Source organism: Miscanthus floridulus, chromosome 10, assembly GCF_019320115.1.
Source record: "Miscanthus floridulus cultivar M001 chromosome 10, ASM1932011v1, whole genome shotgun sequence".
In the NCBI taxonomy this organism is placed as follows: Eukaryota; Viridiplantae; Streptophyta; class Magnoliopsida; order Poales; family Poaceae; genus Miscanthus; species Miscanthus floridulus.
This window is the reverse complement of record NC_089589.1, coordinates 60,548,806-60,562,892: the sequence shown is the minus strand read 5'-3', so window position 1 is coordinate 60,562,892 and position 14,087 is coordinate 60,548,806. Positions and strand designations below refer to the sequence as shown.

Here is a 14,087-nt window from a genome sequence, read left to right as displayed (position 1 = left end):
TGGAGAGTTCAACAGATTGTTCTATGCTTTGCTTTGCAGGTTTGGAACATTTCTTCTCTTGAGAGCATCATTACGACGCTGTCTGATCACCCGGATGGCCTGGTTTGTATTCACAGTTACAGAAGTGATATGAAGCAGTATTTGATTGCTGGATCTTGTGATGGGACTGCACAAGTATATCATCTTTACTGAAGAATACACTCACTGTGTTGTTTAGCATAAAAAGTACTACAGTACTTCATTGACATCATCTTCGCTAATTAGATCTGGGACATGGAGACGAGAAGACTTGTTCAGACACTCAAAGGGCATGCACGTCATATTAGTTGTGTCTACCATCACCCAGAACTTCCAGTAGTAATCACAGGTTCACATGATGGGACTGTTCGTTTATGGAACTCCACTACCTACAGGTACATTGAAATACTTGTTTTTCTGTCATTTTATTGGAGGGTTCTAGGAAGACGCTTCAGCAATACTTCCGCTGTGTACATGTTGTTTAGGTGTTTAGTTCATAATATGTAGATCTAAGTAGTTAGTGAAAGGTTGGAAGTTTTTTCTTACAGTTTTAGTAGTTTCACTTGTGAGATGCAGGCGACAGACCAAAGAACATGCAAAAATTAACTTCTTATGATAGATATATTGATAGAAAGTAAAATATTATGTGTTATCTAGATAAATAAAATTTCGTAAACCATGGATCTTAATATGGTGCATATAGTTGGTATTAACCTTGGTGTAGTTGGTATTAACAATCCCAAAGTTGCAAGTTAATTTTTGTAGTTTTCATAACAGCTATCTTTTTAATCTTGCAGGCTCGAAAGTATAGTTGGTATTAACCTTGGTGTAGTTCATGCTCTTGGATATATCAAAGACTTAAGAAGGTAATGGATTGTTTTAGTTTCTTTTATATTACTATATATCACCAATTGAATATAAAAATATAATTTAATGCTTTCTACATTTATGCATTGCTTCAACAACTTCATATTGTAGTATGCTTGACACCTCATTAAAATCAATACATATATTTGTAACATTTTGATAGAAACATTCGCAAGGTATGAATGGCTAGGATTACAATCATTAATTAATATGCTTTGATGTATCATTTTTTCAAAGAGAGTATCTATAAACTAAAACTTTCAATCATATTTTCGAAGGAACCATGAAATGATAATGTTCTAACCCACAACACTCCTTCAGTTAAAACCGGCCACTGAACTAATAAACAAGAAAAATTGTCAATTTTTTTGCAAAGTTGTATGTTTGTACTCCTTTTTATTAGACAAATTTGGCGAAGATTCTAATGTGAAATCATATGTGCGCCCAGTTAAAGTCCTAGACTCTATAGTAGCACTGACCTTCCTAGGAATTTTAATTCCATGTTGGATGCATTTGTATGCATATAGCATTCTTTGTGTTAAAGCATCTGACTTATTTTTTTTCTAAGAAAATAAAAAAATAATATTTGAATATTAAATTGACTTGTTTTTAGCTAGAAACTATCCAAGAAGAATGAACTATTTGCACCAAAAGTTTAGGTTCTAAAAAGAGGTTGAGATAGCCATTGCAAAACGGTTGCCAACACATAGCCTTAGCCTGTTAATCTATTTTTGTGTAACACCATACATCTAAAGTTTGCTCTGAGGCTAACCCTGCATATGTATAGCATTCCTCTTATAGTGTCATCCTAACTTCATATAAAAGTATTAATTTTTGAATACAGTACATTTGTAACGACATCGATCATAAACCAGCTAGTACCTATTTAGACAACCAAATTACCACTATTCATCTCACCATACTAGAACATTTGTGCGATACATGCCAAGACTAGAGCATTTTTTTTCTCGAACAGCGCAGGAGAACTGCGCGTCATTTCATTAAGGTAGAGAAAAAAATTACAAAGGTCCAAGTGACCCACCACACACACCCCACTCCCCAGAACTAGGTTACAGACTCGCCACACAAAAAGGAAAAAAGGACGACCAAACTTCTCCAAGCATTAAGCTCCAGAAGGCATCAACCTGAAAACCAGCTCCTGGAGTTTGGAGGCCTCGGCCGAGCACCAGAGCCCACCCTCCGAGCTAATAGTCCTAAGGACTTCCTGAACACTTGGCCTCTTTTTATCAAAGACACAAGAATTGCGATGCTTCCAAATCTCCCAAGCCACCAAAATTATCAAGGAGTTGAGGCCTTTACACAAATCCTTAGGGACAGCCGCAGTTGTTCTCTTCCACCACCCTAAGAAATAAACCACAGTAGGCTGTGGTGCCAACAGTAGCATTCCCAACTGATGCAAAACCAGGGCCCAAATTTGCCAGGCAAAAACACAGCCCACTAGCAAATGGTTTATTGTTTCATCCTCTTGATCACATAATGGGCAAGCCTCAGGATGGGGCAGATTCCTCCTTGCAAGTCTATCGGCTGTCCAGACCCGGTTGTGAAATACCAACCAGATGAAGAACTTGCAGCACGGAGGAGCCCAAGTTTTCCAGATCCTTCTCCAAGACCCAAACTTGATGGTTCCCTCAAAGAAGGCTGCATAAGCGGATTTACTGGTGTAGGAACCATCCTGAGTTAATTTCCATCTATATTGATCTGGAATCTCCGGATGCAAAATAAATCCATCCACAATGTCCCAAATACGAAGGTACTCAAGCATGACCACAACTGTACGTGCTCCTTTAATATCCTGAACCCAACTATTATGATGCAAGGCTTGCGCCACCGTCCTTCTCTTGGCTGTTCGATTTGGGACTGCCTTGAACAGGTTAGGAGCTATTTTAGCCATGGTATGCCCCCCCAGCCATTTATCTTTCCAGAACAATATCTCCTCTCCATTTCCTACTATGGCATCGACTGCAACATTGAAGAGAGCCTCGGCTTTATGAGGAACAGAGATAGGAAGGCCGGCCCAAGGCCTTTCAGCATCTGTCTTTTGCGCCCATAGCCACCGAATCTTCAGTGCACATCCCAGAAGTTCAAGATTATGAATCCCAAGACCTCCATACTCAAGTGGTCTTTGCACCTTTTCCCAAGCTACTAGTCAATTGCCACCATTGGCCTGCTGGTGACCCTTCCAAAGGAAGGCTCGCCGTTTTTTGTCAATAGCCTTAATCACACATTTTGGAAGGTCCAGGGTAGTTAAAAGGTATATTGGGACAGCAGTCAGCACAACCTTCACCATGACTAGCCGCCCAGCTCTGTTCATAAGAGAAGCCTTCCATCCAGGGAGATAATCTGCCACTTTATCCACTAAAGGTAACAGCACCTCTTTAGTTGGTTTTCCAATTGAGAGCGAGAGACCAAGATACATGCAGGGAAAAAACTTTATAGAACATGAGAGGATGTCTGCCGTGAGAGCCAATTCCTCATCAGTACAGTGAATAGGGGAAACTGAGCTCTTAGCTAGATTAGTTCTAAGCCCAGAAGCATGTCCAAACAGATCTAGGAGGTGCTTGATGGTGATCAGATCCAAAATATATGGTCTCAGGAAAATTACCGCGTCGTCAGCATAAAAGGAGACCCGATGCCTGGCTTGCTGAATGGCCAGAGGCTGCAACAAACCCATCGAAGTAGCGTGATTGACCAAAGAATTTAGGACATCCATAACTAGGATAAACAACATTGGTGACAGTGGGTCACCCTGTCTGAGCCCACGGTGATGGAAAATAGAGTCTCCAGGCTCTCCATTAACCAAGACATGTGTCAAAGAAGTGGACAAGATCAGACAAATGAGGTCCCGCCATCGCTGACCAAACCCCACCTTGCACATGACCTCCAAGAGAAACGACCAAGACACAGAATCAAAAGCCTTGGAGATGTCCAGTTTAAGGAGGATATGCGCCTCTTTCTTCTTATGCAGGGTTTTAACCATCTGTTGGACCAGCATGAAATTGTCATGGATTTTCCTTCCTCTCACAAAAGCGCTCTGATTTGCAGAGATCAAGGAAGGCAGCATAGGGGCTAGCCGATTAGCCAAGATCTTCGTCACCAACTTGGCAAAGCTATGAATCAGGCTTATAGGTCGAAAATCCTTCACTTCCACTGCATCCACTTTCTTTGGTAGCAGGATTATAAAGGCTGTGTTCAAGAGCCGAAATTTGAAGACATGGCCTTGCTGGATGGCCTCCAACGCCCTCATCACATCACCTTTAATAATGCTCCAGCAGGATTTATAAAACCTTCCTGTGAATCCATCCGGCCCTGGGGCCTTATCCAAGGGCATATCCTTTATGGTAGCCCACACTTCCTCCTCAGAGAAAGAAGCATCCAGCTCAGATAAATTATGATGTTGAATGTTCAAAATATCTAGATCAAGAGTGAAATCTCTTTCTTCAGCTGTTCCAAGAATGCTCTCATAGAAATCGTCCACTGCTTTCTGTTTCTCATCTTGTGTGACAACCACCTGATTACCAACTTGCAATTTTGAGATGAAGTTCTTCTTCTTCCTGTATCTAGCTTGTTGGTGGAAGAAAGCAGTATTGGCGTCACCTTCCCGGAGATAAAGAAATCTAGAACGTAGCCGTGCAATAGTTCGCTCAAGGGAAGCCAGACAGAGACAATGAAGTTTGAGTTTCTTTCTGAGCCATTCCTCACGATCAGAGAGTGCCCTTGAATCTCTTTCAATTTTCAAACGGTGAAGTATTTCCTTGGCCAATTCTAATTGGGCTTTAATATTCCCTACTTTCTGTTGTCCCCATTTTTGCAGCCCCTTACTGAGCCGCTGCAATTTAAGGAAGATGCACTCCATAGCACAAGTAGACTGCACTGCAGCCTCCCAATTCTGTTTAACAGCATCAAGAAAGCCAGGCAATTTGGTCCAGAAGCTTTCAAAATGGAATCTTCGCTTGCCAGATGTACACACCTTCAAACCAAGGATAAGTGGGCAGTGGTCTGAAACCCCGGCTGCTGTGCTTTGGAGTACAGCATTAGGAAAAATATTTTCCCAATCACCACAACAAAAAGCCCGATCCAGCCTCACCAAAGTAGGCGATCTCCTCTCATTGGACCAAGTATATTTACGACCCAAGAGCGGAATCTCCTTGAGATCATTGTCATCTAGAAAACGCCTGAATCTTCCCATCATAGCTCTATCTAAATTTGCATTATTCTTGTCAGCAGCCTGATAAATCAAATTGAAATCTCCGCCTAAGAGCCAAGGACCATTGCAAAGAGCCCTGATATTCCTTAATTCTTGCAAGAACAACACTTTCTCATCATCCCCTTGTGTCCCATAGACGCCAGTGAACCACCAATTGCGACCCTCTTGCTCCACAAACAGAATAGAAGCTGAATAAGCGTCAATTCTTGATGCAACTGCCTGGCAAGAACACCCCTTCCAAGCAATCAGAACCCCTCCTCTAGTCCCATTGGCCAGGAGTGCAATGAAATTATCGTACGCAGAGCCACAAACCGAAAGGAGAAGATGTTGGGACATGTTAGCGACCTTGGTTTCTTGTAAACAGATGATGTCAGCATTACTGGATATAACAACATCTCTGACATAATTCCGACGATCCCTGTTATTAAGACCTCGGACATTCCAAACTAGAATGGTAGAAGGATTCATTTGAGCAAAGAAATAAGACGACCATAACAAAGAGTCTAACCTTACAACATTGTAAGGACATCTTCAGCCCGCACCTGCTCACCCTCTCCCACTTCCCAGCCAAAAATAGCAGCTAAAGCACAGACGTGGGAATCAGAGAGTAATGGCCCGAAGAGCTTACTATAAATGTCTTGAGCTTCTGGCTGAATGATCTCCCTTTCTTCAAAGCCAAGCTGCCGCATCACCCTCATCTGAGCCACTGAAAGCACCGGTCCCGGCGAGCATGGAGCGGCACCAGCGACCCGCCTGCTGCGCTGCGGTAGAGACCCCGGAGGAGCAGCCTTTTTTCGCCACTTCTGGATTACAGGCAGAGGGACGAGCCTGTCCACCGACTTACGCACCTTGTCGAGATTCTGGAGCCGGGACTTCGCCCCTGAACCCAGGGAAGGAGCATCCGCAACGGCCGGGGAAGCTGGGGTAGGGGATGTAACACGGCGCCGCCGCCTGGAGTAAACTCGGACATGCGCCCCCAGCATGTAGAGGTTGAGCAGGCGGCGGGGCAGAAGACTAGAGCATTAATAGTCTAGTCTACATACACAGTATGTTTGTTAGTTGTTTAACTTTTAATTGGTTCTAAGATTGTTTGGAACTTGTAATACCGTCGTATACTCCAATTTATCATGAATATTTGGCTAGCATAATGTTCATCTAATGAAGCATATATTAACTGTGTGTAGGATTGCGATCGGTTGTCGCAAAGGAATAGCCATCATGGGAGTGAACTACAGTTAAGACCATTATGTGCGCAGAACACGACAGAGATAATAACTATTGTGACGCAAACACTATTAGTTTTATTAGTGTTTGTTGCGAGAAAATACTCATGGCGTGACAATAAATGTATAACATAATTTTATTTGAGTGGACATAATTTTATTTGAGTGGTGGATGTGGTCTTCATCTTTCTTTTGATTTTTTGTGTGGTTAAAGAGGGTATCGATCTCTGTTGTTATAGTAAGTAGAGTTTTTTCCCCGCCACGCATTATGCACATTGAACCAGCAAAAACCTGGCCAAGAAAACTATGTGCCTTGTCCTCGAACTAGATTCTAGACATTTGAGCTGGCTGTGAACAGCTATGTCTGAATTGGAGCTGGCCGCATGGCCGCTCAATGATCACTCGATAGTGGAAAAAAGTAAAAACAATATAAGACGACATCGCCATGTCTAAATTGAAGCTGACTGCATGCCCGCTCGATGAGCACTCGAAAAACTAGAAAATAATATAAGTCGACAAAAAGAGGTTTGAAATCAATTCTTGGAAAACACGGTTTTATACCACCATATAACATGTTACTTCACAATTAAATAAAATCAACAATGTAGACATGTTACAAATGCTTGGAGACGGCAAAGCTTGATCCTAGCTCTTCCACCTCATCTTGTCTTATTTTTTTTTGATAAAGAAGAATTTCATTATTGTTTTTAAAAATATTACATCGAGATGACACAAAACCTTGAAAAAAAAAGTTGGTAGCCCAGCTTTCCTTAAAGGTTTGTGCTAGTGAGAAATTCCTTGCTCTAAGCCTCACAGAAGCTGGCAAGGTTAGGCTGGCTTTGCTGGTAACTTAAGAGCATCTCCAAGAGTACCAAATTTATTCCCAAACCATTAAGTTTTCTAAGTCACCAAAAAATTTTCGGAGCACCAACCAGTAAAGAATAGTTTCTCCAACAGTTTACAAAAAATCACTCCTTAAAAATATAAAAAAACTTGGTCCCTCACAAAACTTCCACTGCGACGGCAGGTTTTATTTTGCGTGAGATCGCGCGTGCCGCCATTACACACCACCTCCCCGGCTGCCGCTCGACACAGGATCACCTTCGCGTGCCCTTTGAGCGTGCCAGTAAATCCCGGATTGGGAGAGTGTTTTGGGTACTCTTGAAGATGCTCTTAGAACCCAATAGTCTCTCTCTCCATTAGTGGTTGCCGAGAAGATACAAAATATTAATAAGGAAATTGAAAAGGTGGAAAAACAGCCAAAACAGAAAAACGATCTACAGTATGAGTATCGTGCAAGTAGAGTACTCTGGTGAAAGAGTAAAATTCACCGTCGGTCCTTAAGCTTGGCCGACGATGTCATCCTAGTCCTTGAACTTTCAAAGTGATATATGTGGATCCCTAAACTTGGCCAACGGTGTCATTCCAGTCCATTAACTTCTATGGTGATCATCGTCGGTCCCTAAACTTGGCTAGTGGTGTCATTAGAGACCCTAAACTTGGTTTTGAATCTCATCCGAGTCCAAATGGGGCTAACCCACTCTATACGCTGATGTGGCATGCTGACTTTTCTAGAAAACAATTATAACTTTTCATATGAACTCGGGTGAAGACAAATTTTATATAAAAATTGCAGCTCTCCACGAGATCTACAACTTTGTAACTGAAATGTTTTTGAATTGAAATTGTTTAGGGTCTCAAAATATTGTTGTAATTTCACAGATTTTGAAATTGAAATTTAAAATTATCAAACAATCTCAAATGTTGACATGGTCTATATGAAAATTATAGTTTTGAATATGATTTACAACTTTGTGGTTGAAAAGTTTTCATTTAAAGTCGTCTAGTGTCCTAAATATGTGTTCTAAGTTTATAGATTTTGAAACAAAAAAAACTTGGAACACATATTTGAGACACTAAACGACTTCTAAAAAAATCCTTTCAACTACAAAGTTGTAGATCGTATTGAGAACTATAACTTTCAAATAGACCATATCAACATCCGAGATTATTTAATAATTTTAAATTTTAAAATAGTTGCCTGTAAAGAAAATTAAACGACTGCTATCTACTTGACAAGTGACTAGTTTATAGATTCTTTGTACTTAATATATTTTCTCAGTCTATTGCATGAAATTCAAGAAACACTTCAATCTATCAAAGATAGATCTAATCTCGAGAAAATATGAGAACTGGGTTAGGAATTATATTATAATTTTTAGTTGTTCTGTCCAAAACTCCAAATCTCTCCTAGTAACTCTTGGATTCCTCCTTTCTCTCCTGAACTGCTTCGTATTTTCAGGGTCCTCAGGGCAAGGAGACTGGAAGAGTAATGTCAAGCAACAATGAGATATTAATGGAGGATGAAGTGAATCACGGGGGAGGTCTTACTTCCTATCACAGGATTGCGACCTCAAGAAAGGATGTAGCCATTAGCTGGTTTGACCAGTTTAGCCTTTTTGGACGTGAGTCACAAATGAATGAACTTCGTAACTATCAGACCACAGCACGTTTCAATGATTGGCAAGTGATGTCTGTGTGTGGGGTAGCAGGTGTTGGGAAATCAGTTCTAGTCAGAAATTTGTATTATGAAAGAATGCTTCAAAAAGACCCAATATTTAACAAGTATGGTTGGGTTCTGGTATCCCATCCATTCAATCTGAGGGACTTCTCTCGGAGCTTACTTTTGGATTTTCATTCAGAACCTATTGAAACCTTGGGAATCGAAGACCCTATTCAGGAATGCCATAAGCTTCTAAAAGAACATCCGTGTCTTGTTGTTATTGATGATGTACAGTCTACAGAAGAATGGGATTTAATACAACCTTCCCTGGTATCTAGACATTCCAAGAGTGTTATCGTTGTCATCACAACCGAAGAAAGCATTGCCACATATTGTGCAGACAATGAAGAGGTTGTGTTTAACGTGAAGGGCCTAGAAGCTCAAGCATCCTTGGATCTCTTCAGAAAAGAGGTATTCTTAATCATAAGAAACATTCATGTTTTCTAGATACTTGAATCTATTGTCCTGCATGAGTCTTACCACAAACATAGCATCTCATTCGCAACTACCAGTTGTTTCTCATTCACCCACAGTTACGGACATTAAGAAATAAGGAGTGATTACAATCTCATCCATATCATGTTGGTCGATACTCAATAATCTTTTATTCACGGCTGCATCCTAGATAGATGGTTTGCCATTTTACAGGAGTTTGAATGTTGTTTGCAAAAATAGTAAAAAAATTAAACTTAGTCCACGCAATGCTGAGGAATGCAGATGGTTTTTTCTATCATATTGCCAACAATTCCAAACATGTTTCACCCAACAGTTCCAAGTAATCTATCTAGTGGAAGTATGAAACTGCAATTAGTTTGCCCAGAAGTATAGCATGTAGGAGAGCAGTGACGGCCCTAGGGGAGGGGCACGGGGTGCGACGACCGAGGGCCTAGGCGAAGGAGGGGCCCAAGCCTAGGTATACAATCCCCCAAACCCTATAGTCCAAAATCCATTAGCAAACGTCGGCCTTTCTATTCTTTGCAGCTTCCCCACGTGGCCACGCGAGCAGCCGAGAAACCGTGACGTACGTCCGCGAGACCGTGACTCGGAGAGGAAGAGTCGTGCCGCAATGGAGACACAGACACGGTGGTGGGCCGGCGGCAACCAGGCTCAACAACATCGACTTCTTGCAGTTTTGCGATCCTGATCAGTCGATCAGTTCATTAGAGTCCAGACCCTTGGTATTTTTTCCTTGTTCGTTTTTAATCCAAATTAATTATTTTTATTGAATTTTAGCCGATTAGTTCATCAAAGTCCAGGCCCTAGGTATTTTTTCCTTGTTTGTTTTTTATTCTAAATTAATTATTTGTATTGTATTTCAGACTTCTAGTACTCTGACGAGGTGTTAGAATTTTAGAATGTTATCTAAGAAACAATTGTCGGGGGCTGAGAAAAGAAAACGAAAAAGACAAGAAAATCAATTTGTTCAATCACAAAAAGGTGTTATACATAAGTTTTTTTTTTGCTTCTAGCAGTGTTGTGCCTGTACATATCATTGGATTTGTTTTCGTTTTACAAGTAAAATTAGCGTCTATATATATTTTAAGATAAGATTGTATACATGATCTAGAGGGCCGTAGCGACGAGTTCGCAAGAGGGTCCTCAAAATCATAGGACCGGCACTGTAGGAGAGTAAATCAAAACAGGGTGCTCTATCTTTTTCTTAGGTTTATTGTCTGCCAAGGGATGATATGCTTTTGCACCATAAAGCTCATAAGTTTGTCTGAAATCTGCCACTTGTGTTTCAATTTTCTGCATCAATTTCTTTCCAACAATAATGTCTAACAAATAGATTGTTATTTGGAACTACTAATCTGGAGAGCACCTTTTACTGTACACCATACTACTAGTTGGTAGTGGAACACAAACTGTTCTGTTCATTGATTTCACAACACAATACAGAGCTCAGACAGACATTTAGGAGGTGAACCATGTATCTGTTCTCCAAAGTGTTAAGATTAGTTCTCCATTTCACAAGTTGTTACTTTACTTTACAAAGCTTTGTTTTCCTTAACATGGAATTCATGTATGGTTTTTAGGAAGGACATCATGATGTAAAGGATTATGTATACTCTTAACCATGCTCCTGCATGGGATATTGACATGTGCTTCTCAATTAATCAAGCATTTATAATCCAGTGCACTTATTCAAATAATTTTGAGAAACTAATAGGCGTGTCATCATCCTGTGTGGCCAAATTATTTTACTAATAATCAACCCAATGGTACACATGTATATGTGGGGCCAAATTATTTTTACTATGATTGATCACATAGCTACAAAACATTTATGTTGGCCGTGTCATGCATATAATATTTTTTAGGATTCTTATAGTCTTTAGATAATTCTATGTTTCCTCAGTTGACCATTTTATTTTTGTTTCGTGTTCCATTGGCCTTTCTAATGTATCAAGCGCAATTCATCATGAAAATTCATTTTATATGACACAAATAATACCTAATGTATTTTGTGTTTACCAAAATGACTAAGATCATTCAAATTTCTTTACAACAGGTACAAAATAAAAACCTGGCATCACCTCTAAAGAATTCAGATGACAAAGAGCTAGAACAACCTATTGTGAAGTGTGGTAGACTTCCTAAAGTAATAGTTGCTGTAGCCAAGTTTTTGGCACCCAAGACAGTCACATGTATGGAGAGCACTAGAACGCTTAATCGCAGATTTATGCACGAGCTAGAGAGCAACCCTGAGTTTCATGGTCTGAGAGATCTGTTTGGTTGGATGCATTCCTACTTCCGTACATGCCCAGATTTCCTAAGGCCATGTAATATTCCCTGGGTCCCAAATCATTCGGCGGAGGCGTTTGGTGATGCTATGGGTTGCTGAGGGCTACTTCAGGGACACTAAAGACACTACTGCAGAGGAGAAAGGGGAGATCCTCTTCTCAATGCTCGTCAACCTGAGCATGATCCAGCCACCAATGTGCAAAGACATCACACACATGAGAACGATCCGATGCCAAGTCAGTGCTTTCTTCCACGAATACATCATCTCACGTCCAGACGAAGAGAATATTATATTTGCACTGGAGGTCTTTGCACTGAAGGGGCGTTGCCTTCCAACCACCCGGCGCACAGGGCGCCACCTTGTAATAGAGAGCAGCTGGGACAGAGACAGGATTGTGTTTGAAAGCATTGATTTTTCACGTCTACGGTCATTAACAGTGTTTGGGGAGTGGGAATCATTCTTCATCTCTAAAAGTATGAAGGTGCTTCGAGTGCTCGATCTGGAGAATGCAACAGGTGTGACAGATAAAGATCTGAAGCTAATGGTGAAGCTTCTTCCTCGTCTCAAGTTTCTATCTCTGCGAGGAAGCAGTGGGATCCGCCATCTGCCGAGTTCATTGGGTGAGTTACGGCAGCTTGAGACTCTGGATGTCAGGCATACCTCCATAGTTACCTTGCCAGCATCTATCACCAAGTTAAAGAAACTGCAGTACATTCGTGCTGGCACAACTTTCCCAGCAGGGGAACCATCAACACCATGCAGATCTCATAAATTAGTTGGTGTTGAGGTGCCAGTAGGTATTGACAAGCTGACTGTTTTGCACACGCTTGGTGTTGTCAATGCTGGTCTTGCAGGGGGCAAAGACTCCCTCAAAGAGCTCAAGAAGATTACCCAATTGCGCAAGCTTGGAGTGTTCGGTGTCAAGAAGAAAAACTGCACGGAGCTCTGTGCTGCCATTGCAAGCCGTGTCCGTCTGGAATCCTTGTCAGTGTGGCTCAGCAAGGGCAATGAAGAATGTTTGGATGACATTTCCTTGCATCTGGAGAAGCCTCTAGAGAAAATTCAGCAGCAGCCCCAGGGGAAGGGTCTGGAGAAGCCTCAGCATAAGGCCCAGGAGAAGCCTCAGCAGAAGACTCAGGGGAAACCTCTAGGGAACCTTCAGAGCCTTAAGCTACGAGGTCTTGTAAAACAAGTGCCGTCATGGATCATAGATCTTCCGAAACTCACAAAGTTGGAAATGGAGATAACCATGTCAGAAGAAGTTGAAGTAGTTAATGTTCTTGGGGAAATAAAAGAATTATGTATTCTACGTCTTTGTGTCAAGCCTCTTCAAGATGCTGATGGCAAGCTTGATTTTTGTGTCTGGGTGAAAGGAATACAGCAGCGCTGCTATTTAAACTTCAAGATCCTCGAGATTACTTGCAGCTCAAAGTTAAATATATCCTTTGGATCAGAAGCAATGCAAAATCTTGAGCTGCTGACAGCTCGCTGCTGTAGTGGGTCAACATTGAAATTTATGGAGATAAAGAATCTCTCTAAACAAAAACTCAAGGAAGTCCGGCTTATCAGCTCCCATGACACTGCACTCAAGGATGACATTGAGAAGCAACTAGAGGAGCATCCAAGGAATCCTCCTTTGAAGCTGGAGGAACTGGAAGGACGCTGAGCTCACAGTGATCAATGTGTCGTCCCAGGCATCTACAGAACTCTGTTCACTTATTTTTCTTTGTTTTCCCTGCCAATTGATCCAGTACTGCAATACATCCTTCATGCCAGTGGAAACTGAAACATCTGCTTCCTTCAAGGTGTAAAGATAATTGACACTTATCCTATGTGTAACTTCGCTAGGAGAAGACATATTCAGTTCAGTTCATTTACTCTGTACTCGAAACGTTAAGCTTGAGCTTATGTATCTTCATAAAGAATGCTCTCTTGTTTGTGTGCATGTTTATGGATTTGACTTTTACGTTGGTGTTGTAATCGTTTTGTTATTTTGTGTAATGATAATACCAACTGAATCCTGATTTTTCTCTTTGCTCCTTTTGTAATGTTCTTTAGATGGCTTTATTGTTCTTATTAGTCGCAAATTTTCATCTAAATATAATATTGTTTGTGAATGGAATACAGCAGCGCTGTTATTTAAACCTCAAGATCCTCGAGATTACTTGCAGCTCAAAGTTAAATATATCCTTTGTTTCAGAAGCAATGCAAAATCTTGAGCTGCTGACAGCTCGCTGCTGTAGTGGGTCAACATTGAAATTTATGGAGATAAAGAATCTCTCTAAACAAAAACTCAAGGAAGTCCGGCTTATCAGTTCCCATGACACTGCACTCAAGGATGACATTGAGAAGCAACTAGAGGAGCATCCAAGGAATCCTCCTTTGAAGCTGGAGGAACTGGAAGGACGCTGAGCTCACAGTGATCAATGTGTCGTCTCAGGCATC

At 41.1% G+C, this 14,087-nt stretch overlaps 1 protein-coding gene and 1 pseudogene across 14 annotated transcripts in view; both read left to right on the top strand.

Moving 5' to 3' along the window:
- Nucleotides 1–8,771, top strand: part of LOC136486640 (uncharacterized) — a 39,037-nt gene extending 30,266 nt beyond the window's left edge. For 13 of the 14 annotated variants that reach the window (XM_066483596.1, XM_066483592.1, XM_066483591.1 and 10 more), the window contains 4 exons: nt 40–174; nt 265–413; nt 816–884; nt 6,295–6,495. In XM_066483596.1, the coding sequence (XP_066339693.1) occupies nt 40–174; nt 265–413; nt 816–884; nt 6,295–6,349 (408 nt within the window). In that variant the 3' untranslated portion in view covers nt 6,350–6,495. Of the gene's footprint in view, nt 1–39; nt 175–264; nt 414–815; nt 885–6,294; nt 6,496–8,635 lie in introns of those variants that run through there. The other variant, XM_066483598.1, reaches the window with a different exon arrangement.
- Nucleotides 8,667–13,721, top strand: LOC136486643 (disease resistance protein Pik-2-like; annotated as a pseudogene).
- The last annotated feature ends 366 nt before the right edge of the window (nt 13,722–14,087 follow it).